This window comes from Haliotis asinina, chromosome 16, assembly GCF_037392515.1.
Source record: "Haliotis asinina isolate JCU_RB_2024 chromosome 16, JCU_Hal_asi_v2, whole genome shotgun sequence".
In the NCBI taxonomy this organism is placed as follows: domain Eukaryota; kingdom Metazoa; phylum Mollusca; class Gastropoda; order Lepetellida; family Haliotidae; genus Haliotis; species Haliotis asinina.
Genome location: NC_090295.1, coordinates 43,473,051 through 43,500,369, shown reverse-complemented (window position 1 = coordinate 43,500,369; position 27,319 = coordinate 43,473,051). Strand labels below are relative to the sequence as shown.

At 42.0% G+C, this 27,319-nt stretch overlaps 1 protein-coding gene across 1 annotated transcript in view; it reads left to right on the top strand.

Annotated features, from left to right (window-relative positions):
- The window catches only part of LOC137267798 (uncharacterized), a 60,267-nt gene that overhangs the window by 18,006 nt on the left and 14,942 nt on the right, over positions 1 to 27,319 (top strand). Inside the window, exons 8-16 of the mRNA XM_067802237.1 lie at positions 2,097 to 2,294; positions 4,958 to 5,155; positions 7,820 to 7,984; positions 10,659 to 10,856; positions 13,520 to 13,717; positions 16,382 to 16,546; positions 19,221 to 19,385; positions 22,058 to 22,222; positions 24,896 to 25,060. Coding sequence (XP_067658338.1) covers positions 2,097 to 2,294; positions 4,958 to 5,155; positions 7,820 to 7,984; positions 10,659 to 10,856; positions 13,520 to 13,717; positions 16,382 to 16,546; positions 19,221 to 19,385; positions 22,058 to 22,222; positions 24,896 to 25,060 — 1,617 coding nt within the window. The remainder of the gene's footprint in view (positions 1 to 2,096; positions 2,295 to 4,957; positions 5,156 to 7,819; positions 7,985 to 10,658; positions 10,857 to 13,519; positions 13,718 to 16,381; positions 16,547 to 19,220; positions 19,386 to 22,057; positions 22,223 to 24,895; positions 25,061 to 27,319) is intronic.

Below are 27,319 nucleotides of genomic sequence, written 5' to 3'. Positions count from 1 at the left end.
AGTACATGCGTCGGGTGTGTCATACGTGTGAGTGAGTCGCATTTATAGCCTATGCAACGCATAGTCGCTGAATCCTGGCCCCGAAACGTAGCATTCATAATTTACATTGCATTAATGTCGTCTGCGTACCATTGTCGATATACGTTTATTGAACTGGGATAATCAACGAGCTCACTTATGAGACTGAAGTTATTTGGTTGTAAACAGAGATAGATAGGGCAAGAAACGTGTCAGCTGCGATGATAAAGCTGCAGTCCTGATCAATGTCTCAGGCCAAATTGGTCTCACATGAAGGTATTGGTGGTCAATGCAAAATCCATTCAAGCTAGCGCTCCTCGGGTGAAAATACAAATGAAATGAAGTCTTTTTAGATTCAACAACTCGGGTGTATTTTTTATTGGGAGGTCTTATCAAACAAAATACAATATCATCATGTTTTGTGTCACTTAAATCCCCGTTGTCCAGCAGCAGTGGAATGACAAGTACAAACTTCATTGTCACGCGCCTTTCTGAAATAAAGACACAGCAAAATCTATTAGGCTTGTCTTGCTGACAGTGGCGAAGAACATCATTTTGTTTCTAGAAATGACTATTTCTGGGGAACAAGTACATTCCCAACTCGTCAGAAAACAGAGTTTCAAATTTCGGGGAACTGACCGCGTACTTACCATCTACATGGCTTATCCAAAGTGCCCCTTTCCTCCATGACCGCCTCTATGTCCTTTGCCCCCATGTCCACCACCGTGTCCTCCATGTCCTTTACCCCTATGACCACCCCCATGGCTCATTATATGCACACTTCACAAAAGTTCCAAATATTTTAGGACGCCAGCACCTTCATATTACCTGACTGAAATGTTGAAAGTTTGACAAGATGGAATATCATGTTTGTGGGGTCTTTTTTCAACAGATTGACAGTCAGTGTCAAAAGACAGTTCTAGCATATGATGTAGACTGTCAGGCAAGCGATAAGACAAACTAACCAGTTTACATTTACACCTGGCTACCCGGGGGTTTGCTTACCTGCTACAAGGAGCACTGCGACTTTAAGAAAATACATGTTTGATGTTTCTGATGAATGCAAACCTCAGAAAATGTCAAGTTAGTCTGTACACGCTCTCTTTCATACAACTGTAACAACAAGTTATGTGCATACATGGGGGATGTGGCAAATCCGAATAACTGAGAAGATGATTAATTATCACATCAACTGCACTTTTTGCTATTTTACGTTTTTCTGAAGCGTTTGAAGATTTGCAGTCATCTCCCGCCATGATCTCGGCGTGGGCCGATACAGACATGCTTCAGTTTTAGGTGTTGCTTATTTGCTGAAATTACTTTGTGTATTTTGTGCTCATTGGGTGAGTACATCGTATGGAATACGTGCTACAGAGAAAAGTCAAGTCTTTCTTACACCAGCTAAGGTGGGAAAGTATAGTGGAGATCAGTCTAAACTATTTGATAAATGGGTTGAACTTTATTTTTAACGAAAACATTTAATCTACGGCAAATCACCACATGCATCGATTGCGGGATAATAATAGGCTTCCTTAGAGCTCTGCGGTGTGCTTGGCGGCTAGCTAAAACCACTGTGACATCACCACAAGCGTTACAAAGCAAGTTCGCGCAATAATATCATTATGATATAATTTTGGGAGCATTTCCGCGATCGTTGGCTATATAAGTTGGAAACAACAGACAACTATCAGCCTTTGCCTTTCACTAACCACAGAAGGACAAAACAAGACAATATGCAGTTCTCCAACTTCGCCGCACTTCTTGGCCTTGGTGAGTATCTTCATGCCCTTATCATGCATTAACGATTTTAATGGTCTCGTCTACCGCAATTATAAGGGGCGAAAGTCAATGTCCCATGCAGTTGTATGAAAAGGACTTGTGTGCATGTGAATTGAGAATGTTGTGATATCAAAATCAGCCCTGTCGAGAGATATACAGTGTTATACATATCTCACATGAATATGTTTTACTTCAGTTTACAAGAAGCTTACTTCTCTGTAGAGAAAGTCTAATCATGTGTAAAGAGGTGTGTGTTTTGCTTTTTATCCAGCTCTGGCAGCCGTTTTGGGTTTGGCTAGTGGTCACGGTCATGGTGGTCACGGACACGGTGGTCATGGAGGACATGGTGGTCACGGACACGGTGGTCATGGAGGACATGGTGGTCACGGACATGGAGGCCATGGTCATGGTCATGGAGGACATGGTCACGGAGGTCATGGCCACGGAGGTCACGGTCACGGAGGCCATGGCCACCACGGATGAAGCTGCCCAGAGGTGTAAGGGGATTGATAACCAAAGTACATGGTCACATGACAATCTGGATGCTGGGAATCCACTGTGTAGTCGATAACCTATTGTATTGATTGTGATTCGTGTATCATCACGGCCTCAAAGAATAAAAAGCATCTGACAGTTATGCTCGACGTTTTGATGTATATTCTCTTCCATGTGTGTGTGAGTTAGAATGAGTTAGTGAGTGACTGAGCAAGTGAGTTGGTTTTACACTGCTTTAATCATGATTCCAGTTATACCATGTTCTTTGATTACTTCAGTGATTACAGCAATAGAGCATGGTAAAATACAATCATACTTAGTGAGTGTACATGAACTACCTAAGTTACAGAATCACTCTTTTGTGTCACAGCAAGGGTACATAGCCTGTGATTTGGCGAGACGACACATCCTTGTTTCATGAAAAATGTGAAAACCACTCCCCAAAAGGAGATAGGTTCAAGTTGGCTAACATGTTTAACTGCAACTACAGAGCATGCTAGGTTAGAAGTAGCAAATCAGTTTAATCAGCTCAACAAGTGTCTAATGCCAAGTCCCAATTACTCCCTACTAGTACATGCGTCGGGTGTGTCATACGTGTGAGTGAGTCGCATTTATAGCCTATGCAACGCATAGTCGCTGAATCCTGGCCCCGAAACGTAGCATTCATAATTTACATTGCATTAATGTCGTCTGCGTACCATTGTCGATATACGTTTATTGAACTGGGATAATCAACGAGCTCACTTATGAGACTGAAGTTATTTGGTTGTAAACAGAGATAGATAGGGCAAGAAACGTGTCAGCTGCGATGATAAAGCTGCAGTCCTGATCAATGTCTCAGGCCAAATTGGTCTCACATGAAGGTATTGGTGGTCAATGCAAAATCCATTCAAGCTAGCGCTCCTCGGGTGAAAATACAAATGAAATGAAGTCTTTTTAGATTCAACAACTCGGGTGTATTTTTTATTGGGAGGTCTTATCAAACAAAATACAATATCATCATGTTTTGTGTCACTTAAATCCCCGTTGTCCAGCAGCAGTGGAATGACAAGTACAAACTTCATTGTCACGCGCCTTTCTGAAATAAAGACACAGCAAAATCTATTAGGCTTGTCTTGCTGACAGTGGCGAAGAACATCATTTTGTTTCTAGAAATGACTATTTCTGGGGAACAAGTACATTCCCAACTCGTCAGAAAACAGAGTTTCAAATTTCGGGGAACTGACCGCGTACTTACCATCTACATGGCTTATCCAAAGTGCCCCTTTCCTCCATGGCCGCCTCTATGTCCTTTGCCCCCATGTCCACCACCGTGTCCTCCATGTCCTTTACCCCTATGACCACCCCCATGGCTCATTATATGCACACTTCACAAAAGTTCCAAATATTTTAGGACGCCAGCACCTTCATATTACCTGACTGAAATGTTGAAAGTTTGACAAGATGGAATATCATGTTTGTGGGGTTTTTTTTCAACAGATTGACAGTCAGTGTCAAAAGACAGTTCTAGCATATGATGTAGACTGTCAGGCAAGCGATAAGACAAACTAACCAGTTTACATTTACACCTGGCTACCCGGGGGTTTGCTTACCTGCTACAAGGAGCACTGCGACTTTAAGAAAATACATATTTGATGTTTCTGATGAATGCAAACCTCAGAAAATGTCAAGTTAGTCTGTACACGCTCTCTTTCATACAACTGTAACAACAAGTTATGTGCATACATGGGGGATGTGGCAAATCCGAATAACTGAGAAGATGATTAATTATCACATCAACTGCACTTTTTGCTATTTTACGTTTTTCTGAAGCGTTTGAAGATTTGCAGTCATCTCCCGCCATGATCTCGGCGTGGGCCGATACAGACATGCTTCAGTTTTAGGTGTTGCTTATTTGCTGAAATTACTTTGTGTATTTTGTGCTCATTGGGTGAGTACATCGTATGGAATACGTGCTACAGAGAAAAGTCAAGTCTTTCTTACACCAGCTAAGGTGGGAAAGTATAGTGGAGATCAGTCTAAACTATTTGATAAATGGGTTGAACTTTATTTTTAACGAAAACATTTAATCTACGGCAAATCACCACATGCACCGATTGCGGGATAATAATAGGCTTCCTTAGAGCTCTGCGGTGTGCTTGGCGGCTAGCTAAAACCACTGTGACATCACCACAAGCGTTACAAAGCAAGTTTGCGCAAGAATATCATTATGATATAATTTTGGGAGCATTTCCGCGATCGTTGGCTATATAAGTTGGAAACAACAGACAACTATCAGCCTTTGCCTTTCACTAACCACAGAAGGACAAAACAAGACAATATGCAGTTCTCCAACTTCGCCGCACTTCTTGGCCTTGGTGAGTATCTTCATGCCCTTATCATGCATTAACGATTTTAATGGTCTCGTCTACCGCAATTATAAGGGGCGAAAGTCAATGTCCCATGCAGTTGTATGAAAAGGACTTGTGTGCATGTGAATTGAGAATGTTGTGATATCAAAATCAGCCCTGTCGAGAGATATACAGTGTTATACATATCTCACATGAATATGTTTTACTTCAGTTTACAAGAAGCTTACTTCTCTGTAGAGAAAGTCTAATCATGTGTAAAGAGGTGTGTGTTTTGCTTTTTATCCAGCTCTGGCAGCCGTTTTGGGTTTGGCTAGTGGTCACGGTCATGGTGGTCACGGACACGGTGGTCATGGAGGACATGGTGGTCACGGACACGGTGGTCATGGAGGACATGGTGGTCACGGACATGGAGGCCATGGTCATGGTCATGGAGGACATGGTCACGGAGGTCATGGCCACGGAGGTCACGGTCACGGAGGCCATGGCCACCACGGATGAAGCTGTCCAGAGGTGTAAGGGGATTGATAACCAAAGTACATGGTCACATGACAATCTGGATGCTGGGAATCCACTGTGTAGTCGATAACCTATTGTATTGATTGTGATCCGTGTATCATCACGGCCTCAAAAAATAAAAAGCATCTGACAGTTATGCTCGACGTTTTGATGTATATTCTCTTCCATGTGTGTGTGAGTTAGAATGAGTTAGTGAGTGACTGAGCAAGTGAGTTGGTTTTAACACTGCTTTAATCATGATTCCAGTTATACCATGTTCTTTGATTACTTCAGTGATTACAGCAATAGAGCATGGTAAAATACAATCATACTTAGTGAGTGTACATGAACTACCTAAGTTACAGAATCACTCTTTTGTGTCACAGCAAGGGTACATAGCCTGTGATTTGGCGAGACGACACATCCTTGTTTCATGAAAAATGTGAAAACCACTCCCCAAAAGGAGATAGGTTCAAGTTGGCTAACATGTTTAACTGCAACTACAGAGCATGCTAGGTTAGAAGTAGCAAATCAGTTTAATCAGCTCAACAAGTGTCTAATGCCAAGTCCCAATTACTCCCTACTAGTACATGCGTCGGGTGTGTCATACGTGTGAGTGAGTCGCATTTATAGCCTATGCAACGCATAGTCGCTGAATCCTGGCCCCGAAACGTAGCATTCATAATTTACATTGCATTAATGTCGTCTGCGTACCATTGTCGATATACGTTTATTGAACTGGGATAATCAACGAGCTCACTTATGAGACTGAAGTTATTTGGTTGTAAACAGAGATAGATAGGGCAAGAAACGTGTCAGCTGCGATGATAAAGCTGCAGTCCTGATCAATGTCTCAGGCCAAATTGGTCTCACATGAAGGTATTGGTGGTCAATGCAAAATCCATTCAAGCTAGCGCTCCTCGGGTGAAAATACAAATGAAATGAAGTCTTTTTAGATTCAACAACTCGGGTGTATTTTTTATTGGGAGGTCTTATCAAACAAAATACAATATCATCATGTTTTGTGTCACTTAAATCCCCGTTGTCCAGCAGCAGTGGAATGACAAGTACAAACTTCATTGTCACGCGCCTTTCTGAAATAAAGACACAGCAAAATCTATTAGGCTTGTCTTGCTGACAGTGGCGAAGAACATCATTTTGTTTCTAGATATGACTATTTCTGGGGAACAAGTACATTCCCAACTCGTCAGAAAACAGAGTTTCAAATTTCGGGGAACTGACCGCGTACTTACCATCTACATGGCTTATCCAAAGTGCCCCTTTCCTCCATGACCGCCTCTATGTCCTTTGCCCCCATGTCCACCACCGTGTCCTCCATGTCCTTTACCCCTATGACCACCCCCATGGCTCATTATATGCACACTTCACAAAAGTTCCAAATATTTTAGGACGCCAGCACCTTCATATTACCTGACTGAAATGTTGAAAGTTTGACAAGATGGAATATCATGTTTGTGGGGTCTTTTTTCAACAGATTGACAGTCAGTGTCAAAAGACAGTTCTAGCATATGATGTAGACTGTCAGGCAAGCGATAAGACAAACTAACCAGTTTACATTTACACCTGGCTACCCGGGGGTTTGCTTACCTGCTACAAGGAGCACTGCGACTTTAAGAAAATACATGTTTGATGTTTCTGATGAATGCAAACCTCAGAAAATGTCAAGTTAGTCTGTACACGCTCTCTTTCATACAACTGTAACAACAAGTTATGTGCATACATGGGGGATGTGGCAAATCCGAATAACTGAGAAGATGATTAATTATCACATCAACGCCACTTTTTGCTATTTTACGTTTTTCTGAAGCGTTTGAAGATTTGCAGTCATCTCCCGCCATGATCTCGGCGTGGGCCGATACAGACATGCTTCAGTTTTAGGTGTTGCTTATTTGCTGAAATTACTTTGTGTATTTTGTGCTCATTGGGTGAGTACATCGTATGGAATACGTGCTACAGAGAAAAGTCAAGTCTTTCTTACACCAGCTAAGGTGGGAAAGTATAGTGGAGATCAGTCTAAACTATTTGATAAATGGGTTGAACTTTATTTTTAACGAAAACATTTAATCTACGGCAAATCACCACATGCATCGATTGCGGGATAATAATAGGCTTCCTTAGAGCTCTGCGGTGTGCTTGGCGGCTAGCTAAAACCACTGTGACATCACCACAAGCGTTACAAAGCAAGTTCGCGCAATAATATCATTATGATATAATTTTGGGAGCATTTCCGCGATCGTTGGCTATATAAGTTGGAAACAACAGACAACTATCAGCCTTTGCCTTTCACTAACCACAGAAGGACAAAACAAGACAATATGCAGTTCTCCAACTTCGCCGCACTTCTTGGCCTTGGTGAGTATCTTCATGCCCTTATCATGCATTAACGATTTTAATGGTCTCGTCTACCGCAATTATAAGGGGCGAAAGTCAATGTCCCATGCAGCTGTATGAAAAGGACTTGTGTGCATGTGAATTGAGAATGTTGTGATATCAAAATCAGCCCTGTCGAGAGATATACAGTGTTATACATATCTCACATGAATATGTTTTACTTCAGTTTACAAGAAGCTTACTTCTCTGTAGAGAAAGTCTAATCATGTGTAAAGAGGTGTGTGTTTTGCTTTTCATCCAGCTCTGGCAGCCGTTTTGGGTTTGGCTAGTGGTCACGGTCATGGTGGTCACGGACACGGTGGTCATGGAGGACATGGTGGTCACGGACATGGAGGCCATGGTCATGGTCATGGAGGACATGGTCACGGAGGTCATGGCCACGGCGGTCACGGTCACGGAGGCCATGGCCACCACGGATGAAGCTGCCCAGAGGTGTAAGGGGATTGATAACCAAAGTACATGGTCACATGACAATCTGGATGCTGGGAATCCACTGTGTAGTCGATAACCTATTGTATTGATTGTGATTCGTGTATCATCACGGCCTCAAAGAATAAAAAGCATCTGACAGTTATGCTCGACGTTTTGATGTATATTCTCTTCCATGTGTGTGTGAGTTAGAATGAGTTAGTGAGTGACTGAGCAAGTGAGTTGGTTTTAACACTGCTTTAATCATGATTCCAGTTATACCATGTTCTTTGATTACTTCAATGATTACAGCAATAGAGCATGGTAAAATACAATCATACTTAGTGAATGTACATGACCTACCTGAGTTACAGAATCACTCTTTTGTGTCACAGGAAGGGTACATAGCCTGTGATTTGGCGAGACGACACATCCTTGTTTCATGAAAGATGTGAAAACCACTCCCCAAAAGGAGATAGGTTCAAGTTGGCTAACATGTTTAACTGCAACTACAGAGCATGCTAGGTTAGAAGTAGCAATCAGTTTAATCAGCTCAACAAGTGTCTAATGCCAAGTCCCAATTACTCCCTACTAGTACATGCGTCGGGTGTGTCATACGTGTGAGTGAGTCGCATTTATAGCCTATGCAACGCATAGTCACTGAATCCTGGCCCCGAAACGTAGCAAAGAATTAGCAGTCATAATTTACATTGTATTAATCTCGTCTGCGTACCATTGTCGATATACGTTTATTGAACTGGGATAATCAACGAGCTCACCTATGAGACTGAAGTTATTTGGTTGTAAACAGAGAGATAGACAGTGGAAGAAACGTGTCAGCTGCGATGATAAAGCTGCAGTCCTGATCAATGTCTCAGGCCAAATTGGTCTCACATGAAGGTATTGGTGGTCAATGCAAAATCCATTCAAGCTAGCGCTCCTCGGGTGAAAATACAAGAGAAATGAAGTCTTTTTGGATTCACCAACTCCTGTGTTTTTTTATTGGGAGGTCTTATCAAACAAAATACAATATCATCATGTTTTGTGTCACTTAAATCCCCGTTGTCCAGCAGCAGTGGAATGACAAGTACAAACGTCATTGTCACGCGCCTTTCTGAAATAAAGACACAGCAAAATCTATTAGGCTTGTCTTGCTGACAGTGGCGAAGAACATCATTTTGTTTCTAGAAATGACTATTTCTGGGGAACAAGTACATTCCCAACTCGTCAGAAAACAGAGTTTCAAATTTCGGGGAACTGACCGCGTACTTACCATCTACATGGCTTATCCAAAGTGCCCCTTTCCTCCATGGCCGCCTCTATGTCCTTTGCCCCCATGTCCACCACCGTGTCCTCCATGTCCTTTACCCCTATGACCACCCCCATGGCTCATTATATGCACACTTCACAAAAGTTCCAAATATTTTAGGACGCCAGCACCTTCATATTACCTGACTGAAATGTTGAAAGTTTGACAAGATGGAATATCATGTTTGTGGGGGTTTTTTCAACAGATTGACAGTCAGTGTCAAAAGACAGTTCTAGCATATGATGTAGACTGTCAATCAAGCGATAAGACAAACTAACCAGTTTACATTTACACCTGGCTACCCGGGGGTTTGCTTACCTGCTACAAGGAGCACTGCGACTTTACGAAAATACATATTTGATGTTTCTGATGAATGCAAACCTCAGAAAATGTCAAGTTAGTCTGTACACGCTCTCTTTCATACAACTGTAACAACAAGTTATGTGCATACATGGGGGATGTGGCAAATCCGAATAACTGAGAAGATGATTAATTATCACATCAACTGCACTTTTTGCTATTTTACGTTTTTCTGAAGCGTTTGAAGATTTGCAGTCATCTCCCGCCATGATCTCGGCGTGGGCCGATACAGACATGCTTCAGTTTTAGGTGTTGCTTATTTGCTGAAATTACTTTGTGTATTTTGTGCTCATTGGGTGAGTACATCGTATGGAATACGTGCTACAGAGAAAAGTCAAGTCTTTCTTACACCAGCTAAGGTGGAAAAGTATAGTGGAGATCAGTCTAAACTATTTGATAAATGGGTTGAACTTTATTTTTAACGAAAACATTTAATCTACGGCAAATCACCACATGCACCGATTGCGGGATAATAATAGGCTTCCTTAGAGCTCTGCGGTGTGCTTGGCGGCTAGCTAAAACCACTGTGACATCACCACAAGCGTTACAAAGCAAGTTTGCGCAAGAATATCATTATGATATAATTTTGGGAGCATTTCCGCGATCGTTGGCTATATAAGTTGGAAACAACAGACAACTATCAGCCTTTGCCTTTCACTAACCACAGAAGGACAAAACAAGACAATATGCAGTTCTCCAACTTCGCCGCACTTCTTGGCCTTGGTGAGTATCTTCATGCCCTTATCATGCATTAACGATTTTAATGGTCTCGTCTACCGCAATTATAAGGGGCGAAAGTCAATGTCCCATGCAGTTGTATGAAAAGGACTTGTGTGCATGTGAATTGAGAATGTTGTGATATCAAAATCAGCCCTGTCGAGAGATATACAGTGTTATACATATCTCACATGAATATGTTTTACTTCAGTTTACAAGAAGCTTACTTCTCTGTAGAGAAAGTCTAATCATGTGTAAAGAGGTGTGTGTTTTGCTTTTTATTCAGCTCTGGCAGCCGTTTTGGGTTTGGCTAGTGGTCACGGTCATGGTGGTCACGGACACGGTGGTCATGGAGGACATGGTGGTCACGGACACGGTGGTCATGGAGGACATGGTGGTCACGGACATGGAGGCCATGGTCATGGTCATGGAGGACATGGTCACGGAGGTCATGGCCACGGAGGTCACGGTCACGGAGGCCATGGCCACCACGGATGAAGCTGCCCAGAGGTGTAAGGGGATTGATAACCAAAGTACATGGTCACATGACAATCTGGATGCTGGGAATCCACTGTGTAGTCGATAACCTATTGTATTGATTGTGATTCGTGTATCATCACGGCCTCAAAGAATAAAAAGCATCTGACAGTTATGCTCGACGTTTTGATGTATATTCTCTTCCATGTGTGTGTGAGTTAGAATGAGTTAGTGAGTGACTGAGCAAGTGAGTTGGTTTTAACACTGCTTTAATCATGATTCCAGTTATACCATGTTCTTTGATTACTTCAGTGATTACAGCAATAGAGCATGGTAAAATACAATCATACTTAGTGAATGTACATGAACTACCTAAGTTACAGAATCACTCGTTTGTGTCACAGCAAGGGTACATAGCCTGTGATTTGGCGAGACGACACATCCTTGTTTCATGAAAAATGTGAAAACCACTCCCCAAAAGGAGATAGGTTCAAGTTGGCTAACATGTTTAACTGCAACTACAGAGCATGCTAGGTTAGAAGTAGCAAATCAGTTTAATCAGCTCAACAAGTGTCTAATGCCAAGTCCCAATTACTCCCTACTAGTACATGCGTCGGGTGTGTCATACGTGTGAGTGAGTCGCATTTATAGCCTATGCAACGCATAGTCACTGAATCCTGGCCCCGAAACGTAGCATTCATAATTTACATTGCATTAATGTCGTCTGCGTACCATTGTCGATATACGTTTATTGAACTGGGATAATCAACGAGCTCACTTATGAGACTGAAGTTATTTGGTTGTAAACAGAGATAGATAGGGCAAGAAACGTGTCAGCTGCGATGATAAAGCTGCAGTCCTGATCAATGTCTCAGGCCAAATTGGTCTCACATGAAGGTATTGGTGGTCAATGCAAAATCCATTCAAGCTAGCGCTCCTCGGGTGAAAATACAAGAGAAATGAAGTCTTTTTGGATTCACCAACTCCTGTGTTTTTTTTATTGGGAGGTCTTATCAAACAAAATACAATATCATCATGTTTTGTGTCACTTAAATCCCCGTTGTCCAGCAGCAGTGGAATGACAAGTACAAACTTCATTGTCACGCGCCTTTCTGAAATAAAGACACAGCAAAATCTAATAGGCTTGTCTTGCTGACAGTGGCGAAGAACATCATTTTGTTTCTAGAAATGACTATTTCTGGGGAACAAGTACATTCCCAACTCGTCAGAAAACAGAGTTTCAAATTTCGGGGAACTGACCGCGTACTTACCATCTACATGGCTTATCCAAAGTGCCCCTTTCCTCCATGGCCGCCTCTATGTCCTTTGCCCCCATGTCCACCACCGTGTCCTCCATGTCCTTTACCCCTATGACCACCCACATGGCTCATTATATGCACACTTCACAAAAGTTCCAAATATTTTAGGACGCCAGCACCTTCATATTACCTGACTGAAATGTTGAAAGTTTGACAAGATGGAATATCATGTTTGTGGGGGTTTTTTCAACAGATTGACAGTCAGTGTCAAAAGACAGTTCTAGCATATGATGTAGACTGTCAGGCAAGCGATAAGACAAACTAACCAGTTTACATTTACACCTGGCTACCCGGGGGTTTGCTTACCTGCTACAAGGAGCACTGCGACTTTAAGAAAATACATATTTGATGTTTCTGATGAATGCAAACCTCAGAAAATGTCAAGTTAGTCTGTACACGCTCTCTTTCATACAACTGTAACAACAAGTTATGTGCATACATGGGGGATGTGGCAAATCCGAATAACTGAGAAGATGATTAATTATCACATCAACTGCACTTTTTGCTATTTTACGTTTTTCTGAAGCGTTTGAAGATTTGCAGTCATCTCCCGCCATGATCTCGGCGTGGGCCGATACAGACATGCTTCAGTTTTAGGTGTTGCTTATTTGCTGAAATTACTTTGTGTATTTTGTGCTCATTGGGTGAGTACATCGTATGGAATACGTGCTACAGAGAAAAGTCAAGTCTTTCTTACACCAGCTAAGGTGGAAAAGTATAGTGGAGATCAGTCTAAACTATTTGATAAATGGGTTGAACTTTATTTTTAACGAAAACATTTAATCTACGGCAAATCACCACATGCACCGATTGCGGGATAATAATAGGCTTCCTTAGAGCTCTGCGGTGTGCTTGGCGGCTAGCTAAAACCACTGTGACATCACCACAAGCGTTACAAAGCAAGTTTGCGCAATAATATCATTATGATATAATTTTGGGAGCATTTCCGCGATCGTTGGCTATATAAGTTGGAAACAACAGACAACTATCAGCCTTTGCCTTTCACTAACCACAGAAGGACAAAACAAGACAATATGCAGTTCTCCAACTTCGCCGCACTTCTTGGCCTTGGTGAGTATCTTCATGCCCTTATCATGCATTAACGATTTTAATGGTCTCGTCTACCGCAATTATAAGGGGCGAAAGTCAATGTCCCATGCAGTTGTATGAAAAGGACTTGTGTGCATGTGAATTGAGAATGTTGTGATATCAAAATCAGCCCTGTCGAGAGATATACAGTGTTATACATATCTCACATGAATATGTTTTACTTCAGTTTACAAGAAGCTTACTTCTCTGTAGAGAAAGTCTAATCATGTGTAAAGAGGTGTGTGTTTTGCTTTTAATCCAGCTCTGGCAGCCGTTTTGGGTTTGGCTAGTGGTCACGGTCATGGTGGTCACGGACACGGTGGTCATGGAGGACATGGTGGTCACGGACACGGTGGTCATGGAGGACATGGTGGTCACGGACATGGAGGCCATGGTCATGGTCATGGAGGACATGGTCACGGAGGTCATGGCCACGGAGGTCACGGTCACGGAGGCCATGGCCACCACGGATGAAGCTGCCCAGAGGTGTAAGGGGATTGATAACCAAAGTACATGGTCACATGACAATCTGGATGCTGGGAATCCACTGTGTAGTCGATAACCTATTGTATTGATTGTGATTCGTGTATCATCACGGCCTCAAAGAATAAAAAGCATCTGACAGTTATGCTCGACGTTTTGATGTATATTCTCTTCCATGTGTGTGTGAGTTAGAATGAGTTAGTGAGTGACTGAGCAAGTGAGTTGGTTTTAACACTGCTTTAATCATGATTCCAGTTATACCATGTTCTTTGATTACTTCAGTGATTACAGCAATAGAGCATGGTAAAATACAATCATACTTAGTGAATGTACATGAACTACCTAAGTTACAGAATCACTCTTTTGTGTCACAGCAAGGGTACATAGCCTGTGATTTGGCGAGACGACACATCCTTGTTTCATGAAATATGTGAAAACCACTCCCCAAAAGGAGATAGGTTCAAGTTGGCTAACATGTTTAACTGCAACTACAGAGCATGCTAGGTTAGAAGTAGCAAATCAGTTTAATCAGCTCAACAAGTGTCTAATGCCAAGTCCCAATTACTCCCTACTAGTACATGCGTCGGGTGTGTCATACGTGTGAGTGAGTCGCATTTATAGCCTATGCAACGCATAGTCACTGAATCCTGGCCCCGAAACGTAGCATTCATAATTTACATTGCATTAATGTCGTCTGCGTACCATTGTCGATATACGTTTATTGAACTGGGATAATCAACGAGCTCACTTATGAGACTGAAGTTATTTGGTTGTAACCAGAGATAGATAGGGCAAGAAACGTGTCAGCTGCGATGATAAAGCTGCAGTCCTGATCAATGTCTCAGGCCAAATTGGTCTCACATGAAGGTATTGGTGGTCAATGCAAAATCCATTCAAGCTAGCGCTCCTCGGGTGAAAATACAAGAGAAATGAAGTCTTTTTGGATTCAACAACTCCTGTGTTTTTTTATTGGGAGGTCTTATCAAACAAAATACAATATCATCATGTTTTGTGTCACTTAAATCCCCGTTGTCCAGCAGCAGTGGAATGACAAGTACAAACTTCATTGTCACGCGCCTTTCTGAAATAAAGACACAGCAAAATCTATTAGGCTTGTCTTGCTGACAGTGGCGAAGAACATCATTTTGTTTCTAGAAATGACTATTTCTGGGGAACAAGTACATTCCCAACTCGTCAGAAAACAGAGTTTCAAATTTCGGGGAACTGACCGCGTACTTACCATCTACATGGCTTATCCAAAGTGCCCCTTTCCTCCATGGCCGCCTCTATGTCCTTTGCCCCCATGTCCACCACCGTGTCCTCCATGTCCTTTACCCCTATGACCACCCCCATGGCTCATTATATGCACACTTCACAAAAGTTCCAAATATTTTAGGACGCCAGCACCTTCATATTACCTGACTGAAATGTTGAAAGTTTGACAAGATGGAATATCATGTTTGTGGGGGGTTTTTTTGAACAGATTGACAGTCAGTGTCAAAAGACAGTTCTAGCATATGATGTAGACTGTCAGGCAAGCGATAAGACAAACTAACCAGTTTACATTTACACCTGGCTACCCGGGGGTTTGCTTACCTGCTACAAGGAGCACTGCGACTTTAAGAAAATACATATTTGATGTTTCTGATGAATGCAAACCTCAGAAAATGTCAAGTTAGTCTGTACACGCTCTCTTTCATACAACTGTAACAACAAGTTATGTGCATACATGGGGGATGTGGCAAATCCGAATAACTGAGAAGATGATTAGTTATCACATCAACTGCACTTTTTGCTATTTTACGTTTTTCTGAAGCGTTTGAAGATTTGCAGTCATCTCCCGCCATGATCTCGGCGTGGGCCGATACAGACATGCTTCAGTTTTAGGTGTTGCTTATTTGCTGAAATTACTTTGTGTATTTTGTGCTCATTGGGTGAGTACATCGTATGGAATACGTGCTACAGAGAAAAGTCAAGTCTTTCTTACACCAGCTAAGGTGGAAAAGTATAGTGGAGATCAGTCTAAACTATTTGATAAATGGGTTGAACTTTATTTTTAACGAAAACATTTAATCTACGGCAAATCACCACATGCATCGATTGCGGGATAATAATAGGCTTCCTTAGAGCTCTGCGGTGTGCTTGGCGGCTAGCTAAAACCACTGTGACATCACCACAAGCGTTACAAAGCAAGTTTGCGCAATAATATCATTATGATATAATTTTGGGAGCATTTCCGCGATCGTTGGCTATATAAGTTGGAAACAACAGACAACTATCAGCCTTTGCCTTTCACTAACCACAGAAGGACAAAACAAGACAATATGCAGTTCTCCAACTTCGCCGCACTTCTTGGCCTTGGTGAGTATCTTCATGCCCTTATCATGCATTAACGATTTTAATGGTCTCGTCTACCGCAATTATAAGGGGCGAAAGTCAATGTCCCATGCAGTTGTATGAAAAGGACTTGTGTGCATGTGAATTGAGAATGTTGTGATATCAAAATCAGCCCTGTCGAGAGATATACAGTGTTATACATATCTCACATGAATATGTTTTACTTCAGTTTACAAGAAGCTTACTTCTCTGTAGAGAAAGTCTAATCATGTGTAAAGAGGTGTGTGTTTTGCTTTTTATCCAGCTCTGGCAGCCGTTTTGGGTTTGGCTAGTGGTCACGGTCATGGTGGTCACGGACACGGTGGTCATGGAGGACATGGTGGTCACGGACATGGAGGCCATGGTCATGGTCATGGAGGACATGGTCACGGAGGTCATGGCCACGGAGGTCACGGTCACGGAGGCCATGGCCACCACGGATGAAGCTGCCCAGAGGTGTAAGGGGATTGATAACCAAAGTACATGGTCACATGACAATCTGGATGCTGGGAATCCACTGTGTAGTCGATAACCTATTGTATTGATTGTGATTCGTGTATCATCACGGCCTCAAAGAATAAAAAGCATCTGACAGTTATGCTCGACGTTTTGATGTATATTCTCTTCCATGTGTGTGTGAGTTAGAATGAGTTAGTGAGTGACTGAGCAAGTGAGTTGGTTTTAACACTGCTTTAATCATGATTCCAGTTATACCATGTTCTTTGATTACTTCAGTGATTACAGCAATAGAGCATGGTAAAATACAATCATACTTAGTGAATGTACATGAACTACCTAAGTTACAGAATCACTCTTTTGTGTCACAGCAAGGGTACATAGCCTGTGATTTGGCGAGACGACACATCCTTGTTTCATGAAATATGTGAAAACCACTCCCCAAAAGGAGATAGGTTCAAGTTGGCTAACATGTTTAACTGCAACTACAGAGCATGCTAGGTTAGAAGTAGCAAATCAGTTTAATCAGCTCAACAAGTGTCTAATGCCAAGTCCCAATTACTCCCTACTAGTACATGCGTCGGGTGTGTCATACGTGTGAGTGAGTCGCATTTATAGCCTATGCAACGCATAGTCGCTGAATCCTGGCCCCGAAACGTAGCAAAGAATTAGCATTCATAATTTACATTGTATTAATGTCGTCTGCGTACCATTGTCGATATACGTTTATTGAACTGGGATAATCAACGAGCTCACTTATGAGACTGAAGTTATTCGGTTGTAAACAGAGATAGATAGGGCAAGAAACGTGTCAGCTTCGATGATAAAGCTGCAGTCCTGATCAATGTCTCAGGCCAAATTGGTCTCACATGAAGGTATTTGTGGTCTATGCAAAATCCATTCAAGCTAGCGCTCCTCGGGTAAAAATACAAGAGAAATGAAGTCTTTTTAGATTCAACAACTCGGGTGTATTTTTTATTGGGAGGTCTTATCAAACAAAATACAATATCATCATGTTTTGTGTCACTTAAATCCCCGTTGTCCAGCAGCAGTGGAATGACAAGTACAAACTTCATTGTCACGCGCCTTTCTGAAATAAAGACACAGCAAAATCTATTAGGCTTGTCTTACTGACAGTGGCGAAGAACATCATTTTGTTCCTAGAAATGACTATTTCTGGGGAACAAGTACATTCCCAACTCGTCAGAAAACAGAGTTTCGAATTTCGGGGAACTGACCGCGTACTTACCATCTACATGGCTTATCCAAAGTGCCCCTTTCCTCCATGACCGCCTCTATGTCCTTTGCCCCCATGTCCACCACCGTGTCCTCCATGTCCTTTACCCCTATGACCACCCCCATGGCTCATTATATGCACACTTCACAAAAGTTCCAAATATTTTAGGACGCCAGCACCTTCATATTACCTGACTGAAATGTTGAAAGTTTGACAAGATGGAATATCATGTTTGTGGGGGTTTTTTCAACAGATTGACAGTCAGTGTCAAAAGACAGTTCTAGCATATGATGTAGACTGTCAGGCAAGCGATAAGACAAACTAACCAGTTTACATTTACACCTGGCTACCCGGGGGTTTGTTTACCTGCTACAAGGAGCACTGCGACTTTAAGAAAATACATATTTGATGTTTCTGATGAATGCAAACCTCAGAAAATGTCAAGTTAGTCTGTACACGCTCTCTTTCATACAACTGTAACAACAAGTTATGTGCATACATGGGGGATGTGGCAAATCCGAATAACTGAGAAGATGATTAGTTATCACATCAACTGCACTTTTTGCTATTTTACTTTTTTCTGAAGCGTTTGAAGATTTGCAGTCATCTCCCGCCATGATCTCGGCGTGGGCCGATACAGACATGCTTCAGTTTTAGGTGTTGCTTATTTGCTGAAATTACTTTGTGTATTTTGTGCTCATTGGGTGAGTACATCGTATGGAATACGTGCTACAGAGAAAAGTCAAGTCTTTCTTACACCAGCTAAGGTGGGAAAGTATAGTGGAGATCAGTCTAAACTATTTGATAAATGGGTTGAACTTTATTTTTAACGAAAACATTTAATCTACGGCAAATCACCACATGCACCGATTGCGGGATAATAATAGGCTTCCTTAGAGCTCTGCGGTGTGCTTGGCGGCTAGCTAAAACCACTGTGACATCACCACAAGCGTTACAAAGCAAGTTTGCGCAATAATATCATTATGATATAATTTTGGGAGCATTTCCGCCATCGTTGGCTATATAAGTTGGAAACAACAGACAACTATCAGCCTTTGCCTTTCACTAACCACAGAAGGACAAAACAAAACAATATGCAGTTCTCCAACTTCGCCGCATTTCTTGGCCTTGGTGAGTATCTTCATGCCCTTATCATGCATTAACGATTTTAATGGTCTCGTCTACCGCAATTATAAGGGGCGAAAGTCAATGTCCCATGCAGTTGTATGAAAAGGACTTGTGTGCATGTGAATTGAGAATGTTGTGATATCAAAATCAGCCCTGTCGAGAGATATACAGTGTTATACATATCTCACATGAATATGTTTTACTTCAGTTTACAAGAAGCTTACTTCTCTGTAGAGAAAGTCTAATCATGTGTAAAGAGGTGTGTGTTTTGCTTTTCATCCAGCTCTGGCAGCCGTTTTGGGTTTGGCTAGTGGTCACGGTCATGGTGGTCACGGACACGGTGGTCATGGAGGACATGGTGGTCACGGACATGGAGGCCATGGTCATGGTCATGGAGGACATGGTCACGGAGGTCATGGCCACGGAGGTCACGGTCACGGAGGCCATGGCCACCACGGATGAAGCTGCCCAGAGGTGTAAGGGGATTGATAACCAAAGTACATGGTCACATGACAATCTGGATGCTGGGAATCCACTGTGTAGTCGATAACCTATTGTATTGATTGTGATCCGTGTATCATCACGGCCTCAAAGAATAAAAAGCATCTGACAGTTATGCTCGACGTTTTGATGTATATTCTCTTCCATGTGTGTGTGAGTTAGAATGAGTTAGTGAGTGACTGAGCAAGTGAGTTGGTTTTAACACTGCTTTAATCATGATTCCAGTTATACCATGTTCTTTGATTACTTCAGTGATTACAGCAATAGAGCATGGTAAAATACAATCATACTTAGTGAATGTACATGAACTACCTAAGTTACAGAATCACTCTTTTGTGTCACAGCAAGGGTACATAGCCTGTGATTTGGCGAGACGACACATCCTTGTTTCATGAGAAATGTGAAAACCACTCCCCAAAAGGAGATAGGTTCAAGTTGGCTAACATGTTTAACTGCAACTACAGAGCATGCTAGGTTAGAAGTAGCAAATCAGTTTAATCAGCTCAACAAGTGTCTAATGCCAAGTCCCAATTACTCCCTACTAGTACATGCGTCGGGTGTGTCATACGTGTGAGTGAGTCGCATTTATAGCCTATGCAACGCATAGTCGCTGAATCCTGGCCCCGAAACGTAGCAAAGAATTAGCATTCATAATTTACATTGTATTAATCTCGTCTGCGTACCATTGTCGATATACGTTTATTGAACTGGGATAATCAACGAGCTCACTTATGAGACTGAAGTTATTTGGTTGTAAACAGAGATAGACAGGGCAAGAAACGTGTCAGCTGCGATGATAAAGCTGCAGTCCTGATCAATGTCTCAGGCCAAATTGGTCTCACATGAAGGTATTTGTGGTCAATGCAAAATCCATTCAAGCTAGCGCTCCTCGGGTAAAAATACAAGAGAAATGACGTCTTTTTAGATTCAACAACTCGGTGTATTTTTTATTGGGAGGTCTTATCAAACAAAATACAATATCATCATGTTTTGTGTCACTTAAATCCCCGTTGTCCAGCAGCAGTGGAATGACAAGTACAAACTTCATTGTCACACGCCTTTCTGAAATAAAGACACAGCAAAATCTATTAGGCTTGTCTTACTGACAGTGGCGAAGAACATCATTTTGTTCCTAGAAATGACTATTTCTGGGGAACAAGTACATTCCCAACTCGTCAGAAAACAGAGTTTCAAATTTCGGGGAACTGACCGCGTACTTACCATCTACATGGCTTATCCAAAGTGCCCCTTTCCTCCATGGCCGCCTCTATGTCCTTTGCCCCCATGTCCACCACCGTGTCCTCCATGTCCTTTACCCCTATGACCATCCCCGTGGCTCATTATATGCACACTTCACAAAAGTTCCAAATATTTAAGGACGCCAGCACCTTCATATTACCTGACTGAAATGTTGAAAGTTTGACAAGATGGAATGTCATGTTTGTGGGGGTTTTTTAACAGATTGACAGTCAGTGTCAAAAGACAGTTCTAGCATATGATGTAGACTGTCAGGCAAGCGATAAGACAAACTAACCAGTTTACATTTACACCTGGCTACACGGGGGTTTGCTTACCTGCTACAAGGAGCACTGCGACTTTAAGAAAATACATATTTGATGTTTCTGATGAATGCAAACCTCAGAAAATGTCAAGTTAGTCTGTACACGTTCTCTTTCATACAACTGTGACAACAAGTTATGTGCATACATGGGGGATGTGGCAAATCCGAATAACTGAGAAGATGATAAATTATCACATCAACTGCACTTTTTGCTATTTTACTTTTTTCTGAAGCGTTTGAAGATTTGCAGTCATCTCCCGCCATGATCTCGGCGTGGGCCGATACAGACATGCTTCAGTTTTAGGTGTTGCTTATTTGCTGAAATTACTTTGTGTATGTTGTGGTCATTGGGTGAGTACATCGTATGGAATACGTGCTACAGAGAAAAGTCAAGTCTTTCTTACACCAGCTAAGGTGGGAAAGTATAGTGGAGATCGGTCTAAACTATTTGATAAATGGGTTGAACTTTGTTTTTAACGAAAACATTTAATCTACGGCAAATCACCACATGCACCGATTGCGGGATAATAATAGGCTTCCTTAGAGCTCTGCGGTGTGCTTGGCGGTTAGCTAAAACCACTGTGACATCACCACAAGCGTTACAAAGCAAGTTTGCGCAATAATATCATTATGATATAATTTTGGGAGCATTTCCGCGATCGTTGGCTATATAAGTTGGAAACAACAGACAACTATCAGCCTTTGACTTTCACTAACCACAGAAGGACAAAACAAGACAATATGCAGTTCTCCAACTTCGCCGCACTTCTTGGCCTTGGTGAGTATCTTCATGCCCTTATCATGCATTAACGATTTTAATGGTCTCGTCTACCGCAATTATAAGGGGCGAAAGTCAATGTCCCATGCAGTTGTGTGAAAAGGACTTGTGTGAATGTGAATTGAGAATGTTGTGATATCAAAATCAGCCCTGTCGAGAGATATACAGTGTTATACATATCTCACATGAATATGTTTTACTTCAGTTTACAAGAAGCTTACTTCTCTGCAGAGAAAGTCTAATCATGTGTAAAGAGGTGTGTGTTTTGCTTTTTATCCAGCTCTGGCAGCCGTTTTGGGTTTGGCTAGTGGTCACGGTCATGGTGGTCACGGACACGGTGGTCATGGAGGACATGGTGGTCACGGACATGGAGGCCATGGTCATGGTCATGGAGGACATGGTCACGGAGGTCATGGCCACGGAGGTCACGGTCACGGAGGCCATGGCCACCACGGATGAAGCTGCCCAGAGGTGTAAGGGGATTGATAACCAAAGCACATGGTCACATGACAATCTGGATGCTGGGAATCCACTGTGTAGTCGATAACCTATTGTATTGATTGTGATTCGTGTATCATCACGGCCTCAAAGAATAAAAAGCATCTGACAGTTATGCTCGACGTTTTGATGTATATTCTCTTCCATGTGTGTGCCTTAGAATGAGTTAGTGAGTGACTGAGCAAGTGAGTTGGTTTTAACACTGTTTTAATCATGATTCCAGTTATACCATGTTCTTTGATTACTTCAGTGATTACAGCAATAGAGCATGGTAAAATACAATCATACTTAGTAAATGTACATGAACTACCTAAGTTACAGAATCACTCTTTTATGTCACAGCAAGGGTACATAGCCTGTGATTTGGCGAGACGACACATCCTTGTTTCATGAAAAATGTGAAAACCACTCCCCAAAAGGAGACAGGTTCAAGTTGGCTAACATGTTTAACTGCAACTACAGAGCATGCTAGGTTAGAAGTTGCAAATCAGTTTAATCAGCTCAACAAGTGTCTAATGCCAAGTCCCAATTACTCCCTACTAGTACATGCGTCGGGTGTGTCATACGTGTGAGTGAGTCGCATTTATAGCCTATGCAACGCATAGTCACTGAATCCTGGCCCCGAAACGTAGCAAAGAATTAGCATTCATAATTTACATTGTATTAATCTCGTCTGCGTACCATTGTCGATATACGTTTATTGAACTGGGATAATCAACGAGCTCACTTATGAGACTGAAGTTATTTGGTTGTAAACAGAGAGATAGATAGGGCAAGAAACGTGTCAGCTGCGATGATAAAGCTGCAGTCCTGATCAATGTCTCAGGCCAAATTGGTCTTGCATGAAGGTATTTGTGGTCAATGCAAAATCCATTCAAGCTAGCGCTCCTCGGGTGAAAATACTAGAGAAATGAAGTCTTTTTAGATTCAACAACTCGGGTGTATTTTTTATTGGGAGGTCTTATCAAACAAAATACAATATCATCATGTTTTGTGTCACTTAAATCCCCGTTGTCCAGCAGCAGTGGAATGACAAGTACAAACTTCATTGTCACGCGCCTTTCTGAAATAAAGACACAGCAAAATCTATTAGGCTTGTCTTACTGACAGTGGCGAAGAACATCATTTTGTTCCTAGAAATGACTATTTCTGGGGAACAAGTACATTCCCAACTCGTCAGAAAACAGAGTTTCAAATTTCGGGGAACTGACCGCGTACTTACCATCTACATGGCTTATCCAAAGTGCCCCTTTCCTCCATGGCCGCCTCTATGTCCTTTGCCCCCATGTCCACCACCGTGTCCTCCATGTCCTTTACCCCTATGACCATCCCCGTGGCTCATTATATGCACACTTCACAAAAGTTCCAAATATTTAAGGACGCCAGCACCTTCATATTACCTGACTGAAATGTTGAAAGTTTGACAAGATGGAATGTCATGTTTGTGGGGTTTTTTTAACAGATTGACAGTCAGTGTCAAAAGACAGTTCTAGCATATGCTGTAGACTGTCAGGCAAGCGATAAGACAAACTAACCAGTTTACATTTACACCTGGCTACCCGGGGGTTTGCTTACCTGCTACAAGGAGCACTGCGACTTTAAGAAAATACATATTTGATGTTTCTGATGAATGCAAACCTCAGAAAATGTCAAGTTAGTCTGTACACGTTCTCTTTCATACAACTGTAACAACAAGTTATGTGCATACATGGGGGATGTGGCAAATCCGAATAACTGAGAAGATGATTAATTATCACATCAACTGCACTTTTTGCTATTGTACTTTTTTCTGAAGCGTTTGAAGATTTGCAGTCATCTCCCGCCATGATCTCGGCGTGGGCCGATACAGACATGCTTCAGTTTTAGGTGTTGCTTATTTGCTGAAATTACTTTGTGTATGTTGTGCTCATTGGGTGAGTACATCGTATGGAATACGTGCTACAGAGAAAAGTCAAGTCTTTCTTACACCAGCTAAGGTGGGAAAGTATAGTGGAGATCAGTCTAAACTATTTGATAAATGGGTTGAACTTTGTTTTTAACGAAAACATTTAATCTACGGGAAATCACCACATGCACCGATTGCGGGATAATAATAGGCTTCCTTAGAGCTCTGCGGTGTGCTTGGCGGCTAGCTAAAACCACCGTGACATCACCACAAGCGTTACAAAGCAAGTTTGCGCAATAATATCATTATGATATAATTTTGGGAGCATTTCCGCGATCGTTGGCTATATAAGTTGGAAACAACAGAGAACTATCAGCCTTTGACTTTCACTAACCACAGAAGGACAAAACAAGACAATATGCAGTTCTCCAACTTCGCCGCACTTCTTGGCCTTGGTGAGTATCTTCATGCCCTTATCATGCATTAACGATTTTAATGGTCTCGTCTACCGCAATTATAAGGGGCGAAAGTCAATGTCCCATGCAGTTGTGTGAAAAGGACTTGTGTGCATGTGAATTGAGAATGTTGTGATATCAAAATCAGCCCTGTCGAGAGATATACAGTGTTATACATATCTCACATGAACATGTTTTACTTCAGTTTACAAGAAGCTTACTTCTCTGTAGAGAAAGTCTAATCATGTGTAAAGAGGTGTGTGTTTTGCTTTTTATCCAGCTCTGGCAGCCGTTTTGGGTTTGGCTAGTGGTCACGGTCATGGTGGTCACGGACACGGTGGTCATGGAGGACATGGTGGTCACGGACATGGAGGCCATGGTCATGGTCATGGAGGACATGGTCACGGAGGTCATGGCCACGGAGGTCACGGTCACGGAGGCCATGGCCACCACGGATGAAGCTGCCCAGAGGTGTAAGGGGATTGATAACCAAAGTACATGGTCACATGACAATCTGGATGCTGGGAATCCACTGTGTAGTCGATAACCTATTGTATTGATTGTGATTCGTGTATCATCACGGCCTCAAAGAATAAAAAGCATCTGACAGTTATGCTCGACGTTTTGATGTATATTCTCTTCCATGTGTGTGTGTTAGAATGAGTTAGTGAGTGACTGAGCAAGTGAGTTGGTTTTAACACTGTTTTAATCATGATTCCAGTTATACCATGTTCTTTGATTACTTCAGTGATTACAGCAACAGAGCATGGTAAAATACAATCATACTTAGTAAATGTACATGAACTACCTAAGTTACAGAATCACTCTTTTATGTCACAGCAAGGGTACATAGCCTGTGATTTGGCGAGACGACACATCCTTGTTTCATGAAAAATGTGAAAACCACTCCCCAAAAGGAGACAGGTTCAAGTTGGCTAACATGTTTATCTGCAACTACAGAGCATGCTAGGTTAGAAGTTGCAAATCAGTTTAATCAGCTCAACAAGTGTCTAATGCCAAGTCCCAATTACTCCCTACTAGTACATGCGTCGGGTGTGTCATACGTGTGAGTGAGTCGCATTTATAGCCTATGCAACGCATAGTCACTGAATCCTGGCCCCGAAACGTAGCAAAGAATTAGCATTCATAATTTACATTGTATTAATCTCGTCTGCGTACCATTGTCGATATACGTTTATTGAACTGGGATAATCAACGAGCTCACTTATGAGACTGAAGTTATTTGGTTGTAAACAGAGAGATAGATAGGGCAAGAAACGTGTCAGCTGCGATGATAAAGCTGCAGTCCTGATCAATGTCTCAGGCCAAATTGGTCTTGCATGAAGGTATTTGTGGTCAATGCAAAATCCATTCAAGCTAGCGCTCCTCGGGTGAAAATACTAGAGAAATGAAGTCTTTTTAGATTCAACAACTCGGGTGTATTTTTTATTGGGAGGTCTTATCAAACAAAATACAATATCATCATGTTTTGTGTCACTTAAATCCCCGTTGTCCAGCAGCAGTGGAATGACAAGTACAAACTTCATTGTCACACGCCTTTCTGAAATAAAGACACAGCAAAATCTATTAGGCTTGTCTTACTGACAGTGGCGAAGAACATCATTTTGTTCCTAGAAATGACTATTTCTGGGGAACAAGTACATTCCCAACTCGTCAGAAAACAGAGTTTCAAATTTCGGGGAACTGACCGCGTACTTACCATCTACATGGCTTATCCAAAGTGCCCCTTTCCTCCATGGCCGCCTCTATGTCCTTTGCCCCCATGTCCACCACCGTGTCCTCCATGTCCTTTACCCCTATGACCATCCCCGTGGCTCATTATATGCACACTTCACAAAAGTTCCAAATATTTAAGGACGCCAGCACCTTCATATTACCTGACTGAAATGTTGAAAGTTTGACAAGATGGAATGTCATGTTTGTGGGGTTTTTTTAACAGATTGACAGTCAGCGTCAAAAGACAGTTCTAGCATATGATGTAGACTGTCAGGCAAGCGATAAGACAAACTAACCAGTTTACATTTACACCTGGCTACACGGGGGTTTGCTTACCTGCTACAAGGAGCACTGCGACTTTAAGAAAATACATATTTGATGTTTCTGATGAATGCAAACCTCAGAAAATGTCAAGTTAGTCTGTACACGTTCTCTTTCATACAACTGTAACAACAAGTTATGTGCATACATGGGGGATGTGGCAAATCCGAATAACTGAGAAGATGATTAATTATCACATCAACTGCACTTTTTGCTATTGTACTTTTTTCTGAAGCGTTTGAAGATTTGCAGTCATCTCCCGCCATGATCTCGGCGTGGGCCGATACAGACATGCTTCAGTTTTAGGTGTTGCTTATTTGCTGAAATTACTTTGTGTATGTTGTGGTCATTGGGTGAGTACATCGTATGGAATACGTGCTACAGAGAAAAGTCAAGTCTTTCTTACACCAGCTAAGGTGGGAAAGTATAGTGGAGATCAGTCTAAACTATTTGATAAATGGGTTGAACTTTGTTTTTAACGAAAACATTTAATCTACGGGAAATCACCACATGCACCGATTGCGGGATAATAATAGGCTTCCTTAGAGCTCTGCGGTGTGCTTGGCGGCTAGCTAAAACCACCGTGACATCACCACAAGCGTTACAAAGCAAGTTTGCGCAATAATATCATTATGATATAATTTTGGGAGCATTTCCACGATCGTTGGCTATAT